This window comes from Pygoscelis adeliae, unplaced genomic scaffold, assembly GCF_000699105.1.
Source record: "Pygoscelis adeliae isolate BGI_AS28 unplaced genomic scaffold, ASM69910v1 Scaffold284, whole genome shotgun sequence".
In the NCBI taxonomy this organism is placed as follows: domain Eukaryota; kingdom Metazoa; phylum Chordata; class Aves; order Sphenisciformes; family Spheniscidae; genus Pygoscelis; species Pygoscelis adeliae.
The window spans coordinates 456101-477450 of record NW_008824671.1 but is presented as its reverse complement, the minus strand read 5'-3'; the positions used below and the strand labels follow the sequence as shown (position 1 = coordinate 477450).

At 50.9% G+C, this 21350-nt stretch overlaps 3 protein-coding genes and 1 long non-coding RNA gene across 4 annotated transcripts in view; all 4 read right to left on the bottom strand.

The window, feature by feature from the left end:
• Window positions 1-58: 58 nt before the first annotated feature.
• On the bottom strand, window positions 59-7686 carry LOC103916077 (zinc finger protein RFP-like). The gene is made up of 7 exons (XM_009323020.1): window positions 7440-7686; window positions 6476-6564; window positions 6061-6156; window positions 5603-5827; window positions 3652-3787; window positions 2635-2694; window positions 59-2379 (listed from the first exon to the last, which is right to left on the bottom strand). Exons 1-7 carry the CDS (start codon window positions 7684-7686, stop codon window positions 1865-1867), a joined length of 1368 nt encoding a protein of 455 aa, XP_009321295.1. The 3' UTR covers window positions 59-1864.
• LOC103916050 (tripartite motif-containing protein 15-like) lies at window positions 4922-7237 on the bottom strand. The gene has a single exon (XM_009322993.1). The coding sequence runs from the start codon at window positions 5897-5899 to the stop codon at window positions 5522-5524; it is 378 nt and encodes a 125-aa protein (XP_009321268.1). The 5' UTR covers window positions 5900-7237; the 3' UTR covers window positions 4922-5521.
• A 4581-nt stretch (window positions 7687-12267) lies between the features above and the next one.
• On the bottom strand, window positions 12268-15026 carry LOC103916049. The gene is made up of 2 exons (XR_663563.1): window positions 14958-15026; window positions 12268-14353 (listed from the first exon to the last, which is right to left on the bottom strand). It is a non-coding gene; the product is annotated as an uncharacterized LOC103916049 (long non-coding RNA).
• A 39-nt stretch (window positions 15027-15065) lies between these two features.
• Window positions 15066-21350, bottom strand: part of MARCH2 (membrane-associated ring finger (C3HC4) 2, E3 ubiquitin protein ligase) — a 22605-nt gene continuing 16320 nt past the window's right edge. Inside the window, exons 4-5 of the mRNA XM_009322992.1 lie at window positions 18329-18538; window positions 15066-15240 (exon numbers count right to left, since the gene is read on the bottom strand). Of these exons, the coding sequence (XP_009321267.1) occupies window positions 15082-15240; window positions 18329-18538 (369 nt within the window). The 3' untranslated portion in view covers window positions 15066-15081. The remainder of the gene's footprint in view (window positions 15241-18328; window positions 18539-21350) is intronic.

Sequence of the window (21350 nt, the reverse complement as noted above, 5' to 3'; positions counted from 1 at the left end):
ATGAGGTGCTTAGGGACATGGTTTAGTGGGCATGGTGGTGTTGGGTTGACGGTTGGACTCGATGATCTTAGAGGTCTTTTGCAACCTTAATGATTCTATTCTATGATTCTAACTCAGTTGTAACCTTTGTGGTGGCAGCTGGGCACAGGCAACAGCACTAGTCTCCCTGGTCTACTCCAGTAGCTGGAAGGAGTTGCAGCACCAGGTCAGGCTCAGATATCCTGCCCTGGCACTAGGGGATGGGCTCACCAACCTCTCTGGCACTGTACAGGGACAGGTGACATCCTGTTGCACCCGGGCTCTGCACATCTGTGGGACCAGCAATCCAGCAAAGCAATCCAGGGGACCATCCAAGGAGTCAATCCCCAAACTCATGCTCCTGACAGAGCACAGAAGAGGGCAAATCCTGGTAGGAATGGACAAGGTCTCCAAGTGGCTGCCCACACCTTGCTGCCAGCATGTCCTCAGCTCCTGGTGCCAAAGCTGACCTTGTGCCCACGCAGGAGGAGGGAGAGCTTACCCTTGCCGGGGCCATGGCTCTGCATTTCCACGAGCACACTGGGAGGAAGGCGAGATCCCACAGCCAGAGCATGAAGGCAGCTGGGTTCGTGTTTGGGAAGAGCTGGAATCAAACCCTGCAGCAGCACCACAGCCGAACCCAGCAGGTCACCATGGGCTTCTGGCCACAGAGCAAGGCCAAGGGGTGGGCTTCACCCTTGAGCAAGCTATGACTTTCACAGATGCTTTTTCACAGTCCCCCTTTCCAGAGGTCGTATTAAGCATCCTAGGCAGAGTTTGTGTTTGTAGCATTGTTTCTCTTCACCGGAATCCCTCCCCTCCACTCCAGCCCCCAACCTCCCTTTCACAGGTCAGCTTTTTCAACAGAAGTAGATGGAGCCAACGTGTTTGAAGCCTTTCTTCTCTGTCAGCAAGGTCTTGTGTGATGGGATTTAGTTTCACATTTGTTTGACCAGCATTTGAACTTTGATTATTTATATAACTTTGGTTATTCATATTTTTCGCTTCTACCATGCAATGCCACAAATCCTGGCAGTTCTACAAAACAGCAAGTCTCAAACCAGCAATTCCTACAGCCTCTTCCTAAACTTCAGCAAATTCATGGTATTAGTTCTTTGGCTGGAGAAGATCTAAACCTCTAAATTTTCTTTCCAAGAGCCTCATCACAACCAGAGAAACAAATTGAATAGTCAAACATTGAAGAACTATCGGGTACACTGATTTGTTAAAAAGCAGTGATTATAATTCCACCCACAAAATTATTTGAAGAAGTAAATCCTACTAGCACCTCCCAACAAGATGAATATTTGCTTGTGTTTTCTTGAGCTAACACAAGAATCAAACCAGGCCAACCACAGCAACTAATACATGGAGGTTGCCCAGGCTTCGGGGCTACAGAGCATCACCCAGTGGCCAGGTGGGCTGCTGAGCAAGGTTTCATCCTCCTTGCCCATCTGCCTATTTCCTCAAGTAAAAATATACCATCACTAGGCACTCCAATGCCACTGCTATGTCCCCCAATCCCCCTCATGGCTCCTGTAAATAAAGTATGTCCCCAGAAACGGCCATTCTTCACCCAGAGCCCTGTTCTAAGCCTCTCCTACTGTGGTAGGGCCAAGGTTGGGGAAGCCCACAGATCTCTGCTCCCAGCAAGGCAATTCCTACTCTCTGCGGGCAGGCAGACAGGACTCCAGCAGCCTCTGAGGCTCACAGCAGAAGGTTTGTAGATGGAGATGGCAGAAGATCTCTAAGCAGATGGGAGTCCCCAAGGACTAGCCGGATGGGGATGCAGGGGGGCAGGGTGGCCACAGCAGAGCCTCCTTGGAGCGACACACCTCCTCAGGTCTCAGGACAGTTTGAGCTGGGACCCCTTACCCACCCAGAACCAGGGGTGGATTCGCTCCCCCACAAACATGGCTTGCGGGAAAGTGAAAATCACAGCCTCAGTGTCCACATTAACAAACATCACCCGCCCCCCTGCATGGTCCAGACAGACCCGCACCCTCCGGGGGACCATGCTGTGGAGGACAGGGGTGGGAGATGGGGAAGTGAGAGCCTGGAACTTCTCCTTATATCGCCCCACCGCCCAGATCCCCCCCCCAGGGCTCATGTCAATCGGTCCCTTCCTCTTCACAGACTCCAGGGCCACCCCCACAGCCCAGCATGACCCACAGCCCACCTCCACCTCCCAGCATCGTCGCCCCGAGTTGAACCCCTCGCAGCCCAGCACACAAGGCCACGGATCAAATCGCTGTGGGTTGTCAAGCCAGCTCTGCTGTGTGGCTCCCTGCATCACGCTTCTCTGATCTTCTGACAAGACGAGCCGGGACTGAGCTGTGTCTGGATCCAGAGTCACATTCACTACAAGAGAGAAGACGGGTCAAAGAACAAGGGGTAGAGACCAGTCCTGGGAAGAGTTTCACCATGCTGGGTCCATGTTTGGTCCTGGCTTGGGAGGAAGCCTGGCAATACTTTTCTTCAGAAGGTGCCTAGCTCAAAATGGGGAGCAGCTCTGTGCCCTGAGCCAAGGCATGTGAAGATTCACTGTCCCCCAAAACGTGTGTTGCATCCCTCGCAACCAGGGTTAATTGGAGGAGGCTCCCAAGAAGAACTCACCTTTTGAGTATGGTCCCTGTGATTCCTCCATCCCCTCCCCTGTGTCAGTTGTCAAAGCATCTGAAAGAGAGATGGAGCCCAGAGATCACCTCTGACGTCCGGATAACACCACCAACACTGGGAGGTGGTTTGTGGAGACCAGCAGGGAGCTGGTGGGCAGAGATACTGCACCCTTCCTTCCCCAGTGCACACGCTGCTTGCTGCGCCTGCCGGCTTCTCCAGTTGAAGCAGGAAGGAAGAAACCTAAAGCAGCAGGAGCAAAAAAGAGTCTGGGGCTACCTAACACGAGATGGACACGGACATACTGCAGCACGTCTAGAGGGTCACCAAGATGGTTTGAGGAGTTGTGGGAGCTTTGTCTTCAGAGATATTCAGAACTCAACTGGAGAAAACACCGAGGAATCCCACCTAGCGGTACCTGCTTTGAACAGAGGTTTGGACTAGGTAACCTCCAGAGGTCTTTTCCAGCCTCAATTACTCTGCACGATGCCAGGCTCTGCCTGACAGTCATCTCAATCACTTCTTTGGGGATGAGCCTCCTCATTAGGAAAGCATGAGCGGAGAATCATTTGGGCATATTGGGACATCTGGGACTTGTTCACATTCCTGACCCACTTCCAACCACGGAGCAGGTCTGGAGCACAGATCTAGAGCAGAGCGAGCTGTGGCAGCATCCAAGTCAGGTGTTGCACAAAGGGTGTTGAAACAGGTTCACATGCGCAGGAATTTATTAGTGGGCTCCACAGCTGATGATGTGAATCAACACTAATGTTGACTATTCTTTTGGAGAAAAATAAAAGCCAAGGGAGATCAAGAGAGAACCAGGGGTGGCAGGAGAGGGAAGGAAAGGGAACACCCTCCCACTTTAGCTGGGACACCTCTCCAATGTGTCCCCAGGGCAGGGCATGTTACAGAAGGATATTCAGCTTTTTCTCCCTTCTGCAGGGCATTGACTACCCTCTTTTTCCCACCCCCCGGGATGCTTCTCTGTTCTCCTCTGAGATCCCTTCTTTGTACCTTGGGGTTTTCTTGCCATCTCCTCTAGCGTGGGAGCTGTTTCTGAGCAGCTGATGGGCCCCTTCTTCAGCTCGTGACTCATCTGCTCCTTTTGCTGGAGTTTTGCCCTCTCACACCTGGAGTTGTACAAGTCACAGCATTTATATTCCCAGAAAGTTCACTCCTTTTTTTCAGAATCTTTTTTTTTTTCAGTTCCCCCATTATTAACAGAACATAGAAGTGTACTTAAAAATCCAATAAAAGCATTTTAAAGATCAATGGAATACATTAGCTATTAGGACCACAGATTGCAAGGATTCACATGACAAGACTAAGATGTCAAAGCCCAACAACCTGAAATCTAGAGGCTCCAATAGACACATCAGAAATGGATTATGAATTCAGTTATTATTAAGTTATTATGAATTAGTAAATTTTTGATGTCAATAATGCTTGTAATGGGAATAGAACTCAGAATTTGGCAGCGAATTAAAATATTTCGACAATATTTTGAAATATACCCACTGTCTAATTGTACACACATACTGTCTTAACCACTGTTTGCTTTGTCTGAGCACTACACAGTTCTACCCTCTCTGTCTTAGGTAGTCTATGTTCTAAGTTTAGCACGGCAAGAATAGATGCAGGTACATGTGAACAAAAGCAGAGAACAGTGGTCACTGAATAATGCTATATTGTTTTCTAGCTTCGTTCAAATTATTTATCTTAGTTCTTTGGGATGATACAGAATTTGGGGATAAAATATTTTCCTTTGGAAACTATTCTAGTTAACTATATTCCTAAAAAGCATATAAAAAAAAGCTTACAATAAAGCATCTCATAATTATTCTACGTACGGTGAGTGATAGTTGTAGCTATAATCAATAAACTTCAGCCACCACTTCTGTTCGCTGTTTGATAACTGTGGAAATAAGGAACAAAACACCCAGTATTTTACAACCCATAGAGAAAGAGCTCCAGACTCTACCAAGGATAAATCAATGACAAAATTAATTTTGATTTAAAATGTTTCTAAAATGTGCAGGAATTACTATTCTTCAGCAATAGGAAAGGATACAATTTGAGACTGATATGCCAAGTAGATGGACCCCTGCACCTGCTAGAAAAAAAGCCCATGTTTTCCACTGTGCTGGATAAAGCTACAGGAAATCTTGCAGTACTGTCTTAAGTGTATGCTAGATACATCACTCCCACAAAATTCATAGCAGGAACTCTACCAGACAACCAGGACATAGCTGCTTTCTCTCCTTTTTTTTTTTTTTTTTTTTTTACACAAGAGCATCAACGAGAGTAGAGACAGCAGGTCTCATTGGCTACGTCACTACTCTGTCCTGATGCTCTAATTGCCATTTAAATTTCTATTACAAGTGATGGTCCTGGTGCCCCCAGTCACTCTGTCCCTTCAGAGCAAACCTGCGTCACAGCCAAGTGCTGAAGCCCTGAGCCAAGGGCACTACGCCCTGGTCTCTATGCCTTAGTGTCACTATGCATCAGTCGTGGAGAAACCAACCAGAGACCTTAGAAATGAAATGTCCTCCTCAAATATTTCCCCAAGTATAGACTTTCTTGGTAGACTCATACTGGTTCATCAGCTTCTGGAAAACTGAAATATAAACATCAATGGGGTACCCCTGGTATTTGAGGTATCCAGCTTTGTTCTGGGGCAGGAATCTTTGCAACCCTAAAGCAGCAGTGTGATGTAAAGGAGAAAGCAATACATACCTGCTCAAAACGTCACCAGCGTCCTAGATGAGAGAAGAGAAGCAGCTCAGTGTTACTTATCCTGCACACACATTCCTCACGTTCCCCTTACACAGTGAACGGACACACCAGCAAGGTAAGATTAATAAGTAAGATAATTAAGGTAAGATTAGCCCATCACGTGTTTCTGATTTGCTGGTGCCTCACATGCTGTTTGCCAAGACAGCGCTGGTGTTTCAGCAGACCTCACCTGCAGGGACTCGTGTCCTGAGAGCCGACGCTCCTTCTCCTTGATCAGGCCATCCAGATAAATAATCTTCTTGGAGAATTTATCAGCATTTTCTTTCAATCTTGATTTAATCTGCTTCTCCAGCTCTCCCAGCCGAGCCAGCAGCAGGCACTCTTGTTCCTCCAGGTACTGTCGCAGCTGCTTAAATTCAGGCACAATCTTCTGCCTCTCCGCCTTCACTTTTTCCTTTACAAGCAGAAACAATCCTCTCAAGGGAGGGTGGGACCACGGAAGGGGACAGGCAGCAATTAAAAGCATCCACAGCTTTTACTTTCTGGTGTGGAGCGTGACTGTTATTCCGAGGGTGCTTATTGTGCACCAACAGCTGGACACAACAATCTCCCCACTCCAAAGGCCAAGAATCAACCTTTCTTCACCCTCCCCAAACGAACTTCTTCCCGGTAGCACCATGCACCTACCAGATAGTCCTGGCAGATCCATTGCTCCTTCCTTTCCCGTTTCTCCAGTTCTCCCTTCTCTCTCCTGAGGCTCTCCAGTTGCAACTGGATTTGCTCCTGGAAGAAGAGACATCCTTTAGGAGCTCCTCACCACCCACATGTACACCTTGTGTCCATAAAATAGTCTGTTCCCTGGGTTGGACATAAGCAGCCTCTGGCACAGAGTCAGCCTCTGGACCTGGGGGTCCAGGATGCTCGCAGGGGTCGGTGTGACTGTGAAAAGCGGTGAGGGAACATGCAGGGGAAGGGTACTGGGGAGGAACCGAGGAGGAATAGGCAGATAGGGGTATAAAAGGGACCGGTCATGGGTAAAACGGAGCTGGTCAGTGCGCTTGCCTGACCCCGCCCTGCACCTGATCACCACAGTCTGTCCTACCTTCTCAATAAATCCTTTCTTAACTATCTTTTTGCATGATCTCTCTGTATCCCATGGGTGCGAGTGCCGCAGGGGCGAAGTGCTAGTTACTGGGGGGACCAGCGCGAGTGGATTTGGTGGCAGCTACTGCAGTCAGATGTGTGGTGCAGACACCCTGGGGCTGTGCTCTCAGCTCCTGGAGTCAGTGGGGTCTCAGTGCAGCTGCTGGAGCAGGAGGGGGTCCTGGATGCCAGGCACTGTGTCTGGGAGGGTGTGTGTCCCCAAAACCAGCTCCTGGAGGGACTGGTGCAAGTGACGTGAGTGAGGAGCTCAGCAGTGGCAGCTGGAGCGGAACCACAACCCACCTGCCTGGATAGAATCCCTGTGGAGTCAGATGCCAAGAATCAAAATAATATTAAAGACTGATTACAATTGCTGTCACCACCTTGGTCTGGCAGACAGCAACACCGAGGGACACCGGAGGGGCCACCAGGACAGGAAATTATAATGTCGTATACGTAAACTGCACAAGACGGTACTGAGGACAGACTCCCCTTACCCTTATGAAAACTTGATACGTTATGTCAAGCCACAAAGCATGGAAAAGGGAAACTGCAGCAACAGAAACATTGGTTAAAAAACAAACAAACAAAAAGCATAGAGGGTGCAGTTACAGCATTGACTCCTTGCAGAGAGCGTGGGCTTTTGCAAACCACAGACTGGAAAGCTTCCCAACAGGCATATAAAAAAAATCGCATTTGCAAAGAATGCCTTAGAAAGCCGTGAGCAGACAGATATAAAAAGCTACGCAGCACGGGGACTGCATGCAGAGTAACCCCCAGCCCTCGCGCGTCAAGACAAAGCGCCTGGGTAACAGAGGTCATTAGCGTGGGGAAGGCAGCCTTCCCTCAGCAACGTGAAGAAACGGCCCAGAAAGGTGCACGGGTGCTTCGCTCAGGCTCTTCCCCGGCCCCCCTCCCCCCGCCCCCCCCGGGCTGGTCCAGCCCCTTCAGCCTCTCCGCGATGTTGCCCAGCGGCCGGTTGGGCCGGAGGCCGCGGCCGGGGAAGGTCTCCCGGCACTGGGGGCAGGAGGGGGTGGCGGCCCGGGCCCAGCACAGGGAGATGCAGGCTCGGCAGAAGTTGTGCCCGCAGTCCAGCATCACCGGAGCGCAGAAGAAATCCAGGCAAATGGAGCAAATCGCTTCCTCCCGGAGCTCCTCGGCTGCCGCCATGGCCGGGGCGCGGCGGGCGCGGGGGGTGCTGTGGAGAGGCGCTCGGGCTGTTTCGCTTTCGGTATCGGGAACGGAGCGAGTGCGGCTGCCGGGACGAGACCTGGGCAGCGGCGGGACCCTTGAGGAGTCTGGGACCCCCAGGCAGCTGCAGGTCCCCCGGGTGGCTCTGGGACACCCCCAGCTGCGGGACCCCGGGTGGCACAGCACGGCCAGAGGAAGCACATCCCCCCACAACTTTCCTTCCATCCTGCCCTTATTTAAATTAAAGGGGGGTCTGGTGTTTAGATCTGGTTGACTTTGACCCAGAAGGAGCCCTGCTGTCCTTAGCAGGATTTTCCTCCATCGGTCACCCAGCTAACACTCTTCGAACCCCTTTTCTACAGACCAGCTCCCTTTTTTCCTGTTCCTCCTACATTGCCCACAATGGTTTATTTTTTTCCCCTCCTTGCCTTTTCCTCTTTTGTAGGTCATACAGTTGCAAAGATGAAGTTTCTTTCATTTTTCTATTGCCTCATTATGTACTTCATAATGCTTCCTATTCACAAGCAGGAGGCAGGTAGGACTCTCCACAACGATGCTTGCAGCTCATTTCAGATCAGCCGCATCTTTCAGCAACATTTCCCCTCGTGCTCCACTTTCCACCCAATGCAGTGATTCACGGTCCTAGGGAGTGATGGTTCTCAGCCCAGGTTAACCCCAGGATTATTGCTTTTGGGTGTGTTGTTCCACCCCCCACTGCATTTATTTTGAGCTCAGGCAGCTGGTTGGATGCATTTAGCTATCAGAAGTGCTGAGAGTATTTGCATGAATCAGCATGCATGTCATTGACAGCCATTTTGTAGGGATTTAAAGATATTTAAACAGATTTCTTTGCCTCTTTAATCTGCTCCTTCCCCTGCCACCCAGATGCATGGACCACTTGTCCGTACGCACTGCTCTCCCAGCAGACCAGGCAGGTGAGTGAATTACTGAGCCAAAAGCCCTTCACTGAAAGGGTTTATCACCTCTCCATTAAAGGCAGAGCAGGCACATGAGCAAAATCCTCCCAGTGTCACCCCAAGCAAATATTTTCCGTGTCAGAGATTGAGCGCTTTGTATTAATCCATAGCGGTGTGGAGGCCAGAGCCCGGTTATGTTCCTGGGCAACCACAAAGGAGCAAAACCCTGCTGAGATGCTGCAGGAGGTGGCACAGGCTCCCTCAGTAAGGAACTTAGCACTGCAGGCCCCTCTTGAATCCATAACGGCCAGCGCCTCCTTGCTGGGGCCTGGGTCCAGCCCTGCACTCTCTAACGTCTCCTCCTGTACCTCCTCGTAGCTCACAGTTTGCATCTGCGAAAAGAAATTGCATGCACCTGCCTCCAACCGCTTTGGAGGTTTGCTTCTAATTAAACATTTCTCTCTTCTCCTCTTAGTCCCCTCCGTTCCCATTCCCCAGCCCAGTTTGCAGTGCCGGGATCTGATCCCCCTGGTCCTCACTGATGGAGGGAGGCTGCCCTGCTGCCTTTCCCTGGGGATGAGTGCTTGGCGCTCGGAGGTGACCTGGCTCCGGATGCCACACTCGTCACTTGTGCGTGGCTACCGTGAGGGGAAGGATTGGGATTAGGGAGCAGAAGCCAGGGTGCTGAGGCAGGACAGAGCTGCTGAGGCGCCGCATCGGCCAGGGCTGTGCAGATTCGAGACCTTCTGCCGTCTGACCCTCTGAGGGTCACTGATTTCACCTGCTTGGTTTGAAGTGGCATCAGAAATGAAGATGCCCAGCTGGAACTGAAGGTGACAGGTTTGTAGTCTGTGTCTGCCTACTTTAGGAGAGAAAACTCTTAAAAATGAAGTATCAACATATCGGGTGGCAGGGGCCGCTTCTGGCAGTGAAGCTGCTTGTGACTTTTAGGAAGAGAGTCTGTTTGGTGCCAGCCAGGACACCTCTGCTTGTTTGGTTTGTTTTTTTTACCCAAGAGAGTTCAGGGCAGAAGCACCCCAGAAATGAGCAGTTTTGGGCATTTCTGTTCTCTTTCTGTAGGATTATATGGAGGTGGTAGGTAACACCGCAGCTGGAGATTGTGCCCTATTTCAAGGGTGGGTTTTTTTTCCCTCTCACCTATTGTTCTTCTCTGTTTAAGACAAGAAACTGAGAAGCACATGTGATCCTGAAATATAAAGACTATCTCTTAGTTTGATACTGGCTTGGAATAAGATGGAAAAGCTTATTCTTTTGCCCTGTGCAAAATAATTGCAATTCCTCATTGCTGTGGTTTCTGGAATCCGAGAGTAAATCTCAGATGTTGAAAACATGCATAGCTTTGCCCAGTTTTTCTTTTAATGACATTCTAGCCATGGGGTCTGGTCCTCACATCTCTGTGGAGAATAGCCAAGGAGGCATCTGAGCTGTGTGCCAGGTACCATCTGAGCTGGTACCTGGAGTCCCAGGTCCTGTGGAGAGATCCCAGCCATCAGCACGTACCTGCAGAGTCCCAAAACCAATCCGGAAATGTGAGGGGCCTCTTTGAAGCACAGAGCACCCTCCTTGTCATGGGAAACAGCCCAAAGGACTTGTCCTGTGTGGTGAGGAACACCTACCTCAACCAGGAAAAGGAAATTGCTTTCTGAAAGCCAGCTTAGTCACCCTGACGCAGGCAGGGTGAGACTGGAGGAAAGCTGGGTTTCTCAATAGACTGGTGCCCTGGATCCCCTTCACTGGAATTTTGTGTTTTGGAGGGTGAGAAAAGGTTCCTTTCTAAAAAAATCAACTCTTTGGGTACCCGAGTTGCATAATTGCAGCATTTTGGCGAGAAATACAACAATTTCATGTAGGATTGCACCATGAAGACTCATGGGAATTTAAATTCAGCTCTCCTTGTGCAAGAAGTGTCTCTGCATTCTGGTGCCACTGCAGGTAGGAAGTCTTCAGTAGCACAGAGGCCCTTGAAAAGCAAGGCTAGACTAATACGGGTCCTCTAAGGGGCATGTTTCAGGGAGACAACCTGAGCCAGGAGTTTTTGTCCCATACCCAGAACCTGCATTGACGGCACGTTACGGCTGCGACCGAGCAAAGGTGTGGGGACAGCAGTTGATGTGCTGCCTCATCGGTCAGTGGCTGGACATGGAGGCCAGCGGGTAACTCACAAAGCCCACGGTCCCGTCAGCATTAAGGTGGGGCCTGGCCTGGCAGCAAAGGTGAAGCAGGGTGTTGATCAGACCTATGTGATCCTCCCTGTTCCCAGGGGAAAAGGCTGCAGTGACAGGCAGCGGATGCACCTCAATAAACAGGTTTTTCTCAATGCTGGTCTGTGTCAGAGATGCTTCATACAAATTCTGCCGATTTGATATGTTATTCTGAGCAGCCGTCCCTGTTAAAATATGTCTCCTCCAATGGTGAGCCCTCTTTCTGTTTCTTTTACGCTGTTCTGGCTGCTGCTGCTGCTTTTTCTTCTCCTCGTCCTGGGCAGATTGCTGTGTTGCAGCACACTTTTATTTTAAAGGACTGGGGTGAGCCTTCTCCCCAGGAACATGGTGCTCTCTTCTAAAACGTTTTTTCTTTTAATATAAACAAGCCCAGAGCCCTCTTGATTTGCCAGCTTGCCCAGGAAATATGGGTCTCATCCAAGGTCTTGCCCAAGGCCAAGGCCTTGTCCAGGGCCTCGGAAACATGTTCAGACATTGTTTTTGCAGTGTCCTGAATGGCATTTTTAATATGCAGCTTAACAATTTCCACCCCGCCTCTTTAAAAGCAGCGTAGCCTTTCTAACCAGGCTTTGCAATACAGGTCTAACGCCCACCCCATGGACAGGGGCTAAGGGCAGGGCTAGGACTGCAGGAGGTGTTGGGGCTCCTCATCACACCTTGGAAAAGGGACCAATGGGTGCCTGGGTCTCTGCCCCGCGGTGCCAGATCCAGCCCTGGGCAGGCATCCTGCCCCACACCACCCTGCAGCCCCTGCCCGTGGTGCTGGCCCCAGATGGCTCTCGGAGCCAGCTGCGCAGCGAGGCCCTGGAGCATGGATCAGCCTCTCCTGCCCTGCAGCCGCCAGTGGCTCTCGCACACTGCAGCCTCGGACACAGCAGCCCAAGGCCTCGCCAGGGCTCGGACAAGAGCACAGGCTGACGGCGGAAGCACGGCCTGGCAGACAGCTCTGGCATCCCCCAGCATCCTGGGGCGAAGGGCTGGGGCGGGCCGGCCAGCAGCGGGGCAGACTCTGGTCAGGCAATTCTCTGGAGCAGTGGACAGCAGCAGGAGCCTCTGCGGGGCTGCATCACAGGGAGCACTGGGATTGCTCCGTGCAGCCCCACACCCACCCTCTGGAGAGGCCAAAAGGACTCCCTTGGCCCAAATACCACCTCCTTGCTTGGCCCACACCAGGGAGGTTTGTGTGTGCAGACAAGAGAAACCTGCCCATAAATGACAAAAAGCCCTGGGTTTTGTCCAGCTTTGGCTCAAATATGAAACCTTCTGCCAGCTCTCCTGGGGGCAGGTCAGAAAAGCTGCCCGCAGTGCCCTGGGAAGCCAGCACACAGGGTTTCTATCAGGGAGACAGCCTGGGCTCTTCAGGCCCTCCCATCTCCTCCAGTAACAACGCAACAGCCCAAAGTTTGTCTCACTTTTATTTACATAATTGCACAGCCCGTTTCCCCATGACACTGGAACGTAGTGGGTTAGAGACACTGATTTCCCACGTCCACGAGCAGAACATCTCCTCCGGGAAGGAGGAGAAGACTCAAAGAGTCGCTGTTGGGTTTTGCAGGGGCACATGCAACAACTCCAATTATTGGCAACTACGATAAAGACGACAAAGCTGAGAGTGAAGCCGTGGCTGCGCAGCAGCACAGGGCTGGGCCCCAGCTGCCCCCAGCCAGGGACTTCTGGCTTTCACAGTTGCATATTTGGATCAACAGTGGGTTTCCTAACTGAAACACTGGCTCCATTAAGTCCTTACTAGAGGAACTTGGTGTGGGAGTGCACATTCTTCCTTACCTGCCAGAACTAGATACGTCACAAGACCAAGCTCCTGGGAGGCAGCCGGGGTTGGGAAGGTTAAACTAACCCCCCAAATTTTTCTTCGCTGGGAATGCCCTGGTGATACAGGGTTTATTGGGGAGGGGCTGAAGGAAGGGGTACCCAGGACAAGGCACAGAGCAGCGGTGCAGCGCTCACTGCCAAGGGAAGGGGTGTGCAGAGGGAGGCAGCGCCCGCGTGGGAGCTCCACTGCGCAAGCCGATTTGAAGCAGGATGCTGCTGCTGTGCAGGGACCATAGCTGCAGCTGGGCTGAAGGGGCCTCTCTGCACTACAAGCCTCCAGGAGCACCAGGGGCTGAGTCATCCCTGCACAACAGGGAAAAGGGAAGGTGGCCATGGGTATGTGACAGAAGGGAGGAGACAGGCATGGAGGCTGGCAGAGAGGGGAACAGAGATGCACAGCCTGGCTATGGCAGAAGACATTTATCCCGTGATCAAACGAGACCCTCATGCTCAGAACAGAGACCAGCTCGGACCAGCCCACAGGGGCCCACAGCTGGGCAGAGAGAGGCTGCTGCCAGATGTGCTGGGATATCACTGAGTTACATGGGAACCCTGGGACAGGAGACAAAGCAGGACACAGACCAGGCCCCAGGGCTGGAGCAATCCTACTGGGAGAGGCAGGGCGCTGGCCCCTGCTGCTCATGCCACCAGCAACTTCCAGCCTAGGGTCAGGGAACAGGGGGCATGTAAGGAAAAGCATCCTGCTTTGCAGCTAGAGAGAAGGAGGAATAGCACATGGTGCTTTGTATTCAAGAAATTACAGGTCTCAATCTAGCAGGGCATCGGACTAATCTGCTTGGGTTCAGCAAAGGAGTGGAGGGACATAGTGTGTGACTACCACCACCCACTGCAAGGCCACGGGCACCTTGGAGCCTGCCTCCTCCCTGCTATCTACCCTCACCATCGCACAAGTGAGAGCCAAGGCTCAGGCCGAGCAGCTGCACACACCTCTGGAGCACTCAGCAGGGCAGTGCCAACGCTGGCATCCTTATGGCCCGCTCCACTCACGAGGCTCAGGAAAGCACAACACCAAGCACAGGCATCGTCTGGCAGGGTGGGGAGGCAGTAGAGAGGCAAGGACTAAAGCCAAACTCAGGGAGACCCTCAGCAGATTGGGCACTCCAAGACAGAGGGGTTCGTTACCTGGATGTGCTGGAAACACAGGTGGATGAAGGAAGAGGAGGAACGCTGGCTCTGCAGGAGAACGGACACAGAGCCTGTTCTCTGGGAACCGGCGAACTTGGGGTGTTTCACTAGAGGACACATAACAGGCAGGCAGTGCTTTCAGGGATGAACCAAATTACAACAGCTCCTCCGGCTGCTGCCGAGGAATGTGCAAATAAAGCTCACAGAGAGCAGCCGAGACCACCTGTGTCCTGCCGAGCAGCTGCAGAGCACGGCCTGTCCCGTAAGGTATGTGTGTAACCGATACTACGAGAGGTCCAGCCTCAAGATGGTGGAAGGACATCAGCAAACAGAGACTCCAACTCTCACCTTCTGGGGTCAGAAAAGCTCCTGTCTGAATCTTTTAAAAGCAAAAGGCAATGGTGGGTTTAGCTAGTACGAGCCATCACTTCCGACCCTCAGATCCTCCATCTACCTTTGCCAGACATACCAAGAGCTGAGTGCATCCAAGTCCTGGGGATGAGCCAGGATCTGCAAGGAAAACATTTTGTGAGATCACGTCTGCACAGGAAAAGATTTTCTCATTTTGAAACTTATTTTGAAATTCTCAAAATTACAGTACTTTACAATACAAAATGTCTCCATTCAGTATTACGTCATTTTACTCCTTCTGGGATTATAATAATTATTAAAAACACACAACTTTCTAGAAAGGACAGAAACACCACGAAAGAGACCAAAGAGTAACGGGAAAGGCTGCTGCAGTATTATCAAAACCAATTTAGTGCAAAGGAGAAGGGAACTTTCAAGAACGGTCGATGAAAAGTGTTCTTTATACGCTCATTTGGAGAAAAGGCATAGATTTAACCTCTGAATGAGATCAGGCTGCCAGCTTCTATACTGAAGCTTAGAACATCAACACAAAAGGACTGAAACACAATATGCATGGCCATTAAAAAATAATATTATATATAGATATATATATATAGAGGGAGATATTTTCCACATATGGTATTTAGTTATAGGAAAGTGTCCCTGCAGACAGGCATATTTTGCCATCTGGCTCTTTTGGGCCATTTCACATGACAGACATTGATTATCTGTCTGTTTGCCATAGTATAAAGTACATGCTGACCGCAAAGTCCCTTCGGGTGGGCTTTCTAGTGCCTCCACAGTTGCTGCGTTTCCTGCGCACGCGAGGACACCCGACCCTCTTTGCTTCTGCCAGCAGCCACGTGGCGCAGCAGCCAAGGGACAGCTTAGACGGTGGTTTCATCTGCAGTCTTCTTCATGAGCTTGGCTGAGAGGAGGGAGTGGGGCATGGGGTAAGGGCTCCGTGAGGCTGGGATCATCAAGCGGACTTTCTGGTTGGTCCTTCGCCACTCCGAGTACAGCTGGCAGTGGTAGCGGAACGAAACCTGGTGGGTGATAACGCATCAGTCTGGTTACCAAACCACTGTCACAAGTGCCAGAGCCCCTAGAGGGCCAGTGAGATGCAGTCACCCACCCGCCCTCTGCGTGCTCTCTGCATATTCCTTGTCAATCCACCAGCACCCCCCACCCAAGGGAGACAGCACTGACCCTGAAACGGTTTGCGGCACTCCACGTCCCAAGCCTTTGACAAGGAATCAGTTAACTCCTGGTAACACCAGGCTGAGCATGGCACAGCCAAAGGAGCTTTCCAGGCAGCACCAGGACGGAGGGACAGAGTTTGCTCAGCTGGGTTTGGTACAAGGCCAGTGAGATGTGGCAGGGAGAAACCACAACTCGCCCCTTCACCCTAGCCACGGGCTGAAGCGAGCACCTTGTCTGGGGAAAACAAGGGGTTCTCAACAGGACCAGCCTCAAGTGGCTGAATCCAACCAGTCTCCTCCCATCTCACAGATCCTGGTGGATCTTCTCTGCCCTTTGCAAAAGCCTTCTCTCCTTGGTCTGCAACAACAGGACATCGGTTGGACTCATTTTTTGTGACAACGCTGTGGCCTGGGAGACTTGTTCACCGGGAGGGAGATGGGAGAGGATGCAAAGGCTGGAGGGGACCTTAACCAGCCTGGCCCTGCAGTTTCAGAGCAGCCCTGCAAGGGGGAGCTTCGGCTCCCAGTGGGCTGGACTCCTTGCTGTGTCCTTTTGCAAGCACTACAGATTTTCTCACAGCTCCTACTGATTCCTTAGCTTTGAAATTAAACTTTTCTAGAATTTCTTGAGGACGGAATAAAACCAGCATATATTTCCCTCCCATTTATTTTCCTAGAAATTGTGAGCAAGAAAATTAAATACTGAATCCAGTCAGCCACTCATCAAAACCAAGCTTTCGTACTTTGTAAGAGTACAGGAAACATTTAGCTGGCAAGTAGGAAGTACCAGGAAGTATATCTGACAAGGAAAAGTCAATATTCCTATTACTTTTGGATAAGTGTCAGACATCTGCTATGAGAAATGGAGCTGTGCCACCACATTGAGGTAATTTAGCTTATTGATCTGTGCACTCCCCTTTTTCCTGTTGTAGAGGGACAACTGTGGGAATAAGGTTGTTTGCTGATAAACAAGAAGCAAATGGATCTCACAGTCTTCAGAGACAGTGTGTGAATGGGGAGCTAATGGTGCAAACCTGAAGGAAAGCTCCTGCTCCACAGGAAGGAGCTGCAACCTTGGCCACAGCCTCTCTCGGGATCCTCACACTGATTAGAGCCATCACCACCCACCCACATAACAGCCCTTTGTGCCACACAGTCCATGGCAGCACGAAAGAATTGCAGTTGAATATGGTAAATGTGAATAAAGGGGCTTCACTTAACATCCTTCTCTGTTCAAGGAAATGTAAAGCACAGTAGAACTAGAGCCATTTTAGTCAGGACTCGTTATTTCACAAAAAAAACCCATTTTTCCGTTTCCTCCAGATTTCCAGCTCCTCCAGACCAGTCCTGGGATAGAGGAGACGGAAGCACTTCCTCTTAAAGTTTCCAGGTTTAGCTTGGCTTTCTACAGAAATGAACCTTATGAAGCACGTACATGCAGCAGCAGAGACTTTCCTCAGCAGCTCCCTGTGCACTGCAATTGCTGCATGTTTGACAGCAGCACCAATCGGGCACTCTCACTGCAGGCACCCCCCCAGAGCGAAGGCTGCAGCACCAACTCACTCTCCCCTGGCGCCTGAGTCTGTGTGGGAGACTTGCAAGGCATGTCCTAACCCCAGGGAAAGCTATTACTCTGTGAGATCAGAGCATGAAATGGCAGGGAAATGGGCTGTGGCATTTCTACTGCCCACTGAACTGCCAGCTTTCCGGGGTCCCGCTATTTCTCCTCCAGCAACTGCACTTCTTCCTTTCCCAAAATGGTGCTTCCCAGCAAGCAGTTGGAAAAGGGTATCAACAGGGCATGAGCACACACAGCGCTTTGAATAGGAGAGCCGAAATGAAGATCCAAACCCAGAAACCCACCTAGCAACAGAGCACAGAAGAACTGAATGGGAAACAGAGGGAAGTCCCTGGCCTGGGAGACCCCAGAGAGAGTGGGGCCAGGGGAGGCCTGAGGGCTCAGGGAGCAGCAGGGCAGGGAGCTGCCTGCTCCTCTGGGCTCTCAGCTGGGAGCGCTCACAGATATGCTACACAGCAAATTCACATTTGCTTTCCTGCTCTTCTGGACTCACCCCAAGCTGCAAGCTCCTGCCTACTAATTCAGCATGTCCAAAAAGATGCAAAGCAAGGCATCTGCAGGAAGCTCTTTCCAGCACGGATCAGTTCAACACCCAGACAGTGTCAAGTGCAGGTTCCCACTAATCCCAAATGCCTCCAACCCTGATAGCGCAGCTATAAAGCTGCGGCAGCGGGCCAGGGCAGGCTGGCTACCCAGCCTTGGCTCAGGGCTCAAGTCCAAAAGCCCCGTATGAGAGAGAAGTCAGAGGTCTCCGCAGGGCTGGAGTGTTCCTTGCACACACCCTTCTGTGCTACTGACATCTTAAAAGTACTGTGTAGGAATTTGTTTAGTTGTGGGCCACCGAGACCCCCAACAGCCAGTCTGCACCTCCTTCAGGCACAGTCAACCTGTGCTGGACAACACAAAGCATGGAGGGACACGATGGCAGATTATTTAGAGGTCAAACGTTTTCCAGATTTTATTTTTTCCCCTAAACCACCCACGTATCAAGTTTGTGTTTCTTCTCGAAAATATGAACAGGCACAACAGCTGGACCACTGCCTGCCCCCAGCACCAGACCTTCCCACCCAGCCTCAGCCATGCTCGGGCATGTCTGCACTCGGGTACACGACACCCCGGGGAACACTGCTCCCATGTCAATCTGGAACGCAGATGATCAGGAAGTGGTTTCTCATTCTCAGCAACAGCTTTAGCAGCTCCCATTTGAAGGTAATTAAATGGACGTTCAAGAGAAAGAGCCCAAGGTTTTCTTACAGGGGGAGTCAGAAACGGCTGGCTGCACCGACACGGTGCAAGCCAGTACTTCGATCTCCCTTTTGAACAGTAACAAGGCCCAGGGCAGCAGACACTTACCAGCGTCCAAAGGACGTAGATTGTGAAAAGTGCTATAGTTAGTGCTATGAGTCCGATGGCCTCCAGTCGGCTGTTGAACTGCAAATGATCTTGGGCTCCACGCAGACACAGCCAGCCGGAGATCGCCGCCAGGGGAGTAATGAACAGGAAACACACCATGTCGCAGAAAAGGGTCCTCTTCTCATTGCGGGGACCGGGATCCTTCAGCCACTGCAGAAAGGAAGGGAGAAAGGGCATTAGTCAGCGGCACACAGGGCACACAGCGTGGTAGCAAAAGAGGACTGCTATGGTGGGAAGCTTTCACATGCTCTCTGCAGTCTGTGTGTACCTGGTACATACACTTAGCTCACATAAACTTTCACAAAAATAGAGCTAGAGAGCATCAAGTATATTTTTAACAACCAACAAGGGAAAGGGAAGAGACAACTTAAGAATATGTGCAGGGGAAGACAGTAGTAAATACAGGAGCTGCCTGGGCTCTTCACTGGACTAGCAAGGAGCAGGCAGCAGCTAGCAGACAGAGGGAGGTCGGTTCAGTAAAGCCTGGCTTAGTAAAGATCTGACAGGTCTTGGATTGAGCTTCAATAGAAACATATCCAGGACTCTGCAACTGGTGTAGGGGCTATGGGAAACCAGGGCATTGGGGTCTGTGGCCAGGCCAAGCCATAAGGGCAGCTGTCCCAAATCCAGCCCTCTGGTTCCTTTTGGAGAATTGTGGCATTTTAGTTTCACTCCTGATTCAAATCAAATCTGAAATGCCCAGGTCCACCTGAGAGACTGGGCAAGACAGCTCTGCAGAAGGAGTGCTCTCAAGGGTATGGCACTGTCCTCGGGGCTTGAGCAAGCCACAGCAGTGCCGCTCACCGGGGAGCCCGGCACTCAACCAGGGCCATCAGTGGGGAATGCAGACACCCACGCACCCAGTATTTTCACTGAGATGATGACAGAGAGGAAAAAAGCATATCACTTCAGCAACTAAGAAACCAAGACTGGAGAGAAAAAAAAAATAGAAAAGCAAAAAGAAAGTGAGTAACTAGCAGAAAGCTTTGCACCTGAGCAGACAAAGCAGGACAGCAGTCAAGGGGCCATGGTGTTGGGCTGGCCCTGGCAGAGGAAGGTAACACAAACCCATTTTCTTTTACAGAACAACCTGTGCCCAAATCTGCGTCTTTCTCAGAGAAAGCTTTTGACCATTTCTAAAGAGAAAGCAGCATGATTGTCAGGTGAGGAGGGACACAGAGCTTGGCTGGCTGGGGGAAGATCCCCCATTGCTTTCTCCCAGGTCTCAGTGGATCACAAGTGACCATGAAGGGATGAGGCATGATCACACAGACACAGCTGCTGAAAACTCCACCTTCATGACTGCAAAATCCCACAGACCTTTCCACTGCTGGTGGCCATCCGCTGGCCACCACGTTACAGGCAGAAGAGACCTGCCAGGACCAGGACAGAGCTGATTCTGGTGTATTCCTTCCCATTTTCAGGCTTGCTTTCTTGCCTCCCAGGCAGTAAATCACAGTGGAGGTTACTGCACTTTGCTCTGTGTTACCAAGAGGCTTTGCAAGCGCTTCTCTCTTGCAGCTCTCAAAAATTAGCAGGTTGCAGAACAAATGCAGCTCTGTTGCAGGCAGGTTTCCCTCAACAGGCAATCTCTAAATGTTCACTACTTTTAGGAGTCCCGACTTGCTTCCAGTGTGGGTTCATTTTAGACACTTGACTTCAACAACAGCAATTGTTCTAGTTTTCCTGGGATTATGCTATTTTCAGCCTTTCCTTTCCTTTTTTAGAATAGCAAGCAGCTGTGGTTCCTTCCAATACCCAGAGTTGTTACAGCACGTTTTTACTGGGAGTTCTGTATGCTGAGCTGCCGGATCCTTCCTTCTTTCCTGCACAAGGACTGGTCTCATTTAGGATTATTTTTTCCTCAAAAAAAAAAAACTGGAGAACATGATCAAAAAGGCACAGTCAGAGCAGGGAAGGGAATACCCCCAAGGCAGCCAGGCACATCCTACTGCCAGACTTGGAGTAGGGTGCCCACTTTTGAACAGGCAGCATGAAAAGGGACCCGTCTGAGAACTATGTACACAAAGCTCCTTCCCTACAGGGGAAACCACAGTTTAAATAGTAATACAGAAGGGGTGGTGGCAGGTATGCAAGAAATTAATGAGACCACACGGTCCAAACAGAGCACAGGTAACCTGAGGACACGGCTGGCCAGAAAGACAAGCAGAAACTGTTGGCCCAGAAGGGAAGCATGGAAGGGTGCACTCAAGTTAGTGCAGATTTAACTACAGAGAGAGTCTGACATGAGGGACGTACAGCGAGACACAGCAGAGGGGTGAGGACAGGACAAGAAGTGCAGACAACTTTTGTTGAAATGGGAAAGAGAAGGGGGAGATGACAAATCCAGGCAAGGAATGGCAACATGGCTGGCGTGGTCAGAGCCATGGTAGCAGCATGCTCTGCAGACACCCGCAATGGGACACTGAGCTATCCAAGAACAGAGGAGAGGATGCTGCAGCAACAGATAAGAGCCTGGCCAGGAATTTCAGCTGGGAGGACTGATAAGCAAGATATTTTAGAGATGTGACCTGAAGCATCTGAGAGACCCAAACAGAACAAGCGAAGCTAGAGAGCAAGCTGGGAGCTGAAGAGTGCAGACAGATCTGGGGACCGAGTAATGCTCCTGCAACAACAGAGGACAAGTTAGAAGCATTTTTAAAGCCATTCTGAGCACGACCTGATGGCCAGCCAGCCAGAAGGAAATTTCAGAGCAGCCACAACTGTGGTTTGGACAGGAGGAGCTGGGAGAAGGGAGGCAGACCTGCAAGTCACCCCTTGTGTGGCTCTGCAAAGGAGATTAGTGGTGATGAGCTGTGTGGGGAAGATAAGGACCACACACGCAGTCCTGAGCAACCCTAAGAGGAAACGAGGGTGGACGGCAACTCGTCTACGCAGTAAAGCTGCTCCTACAAACAGTGCATTGGCAGCCCCATCGTTTGAACCCCTGGCCGTGTGCTTG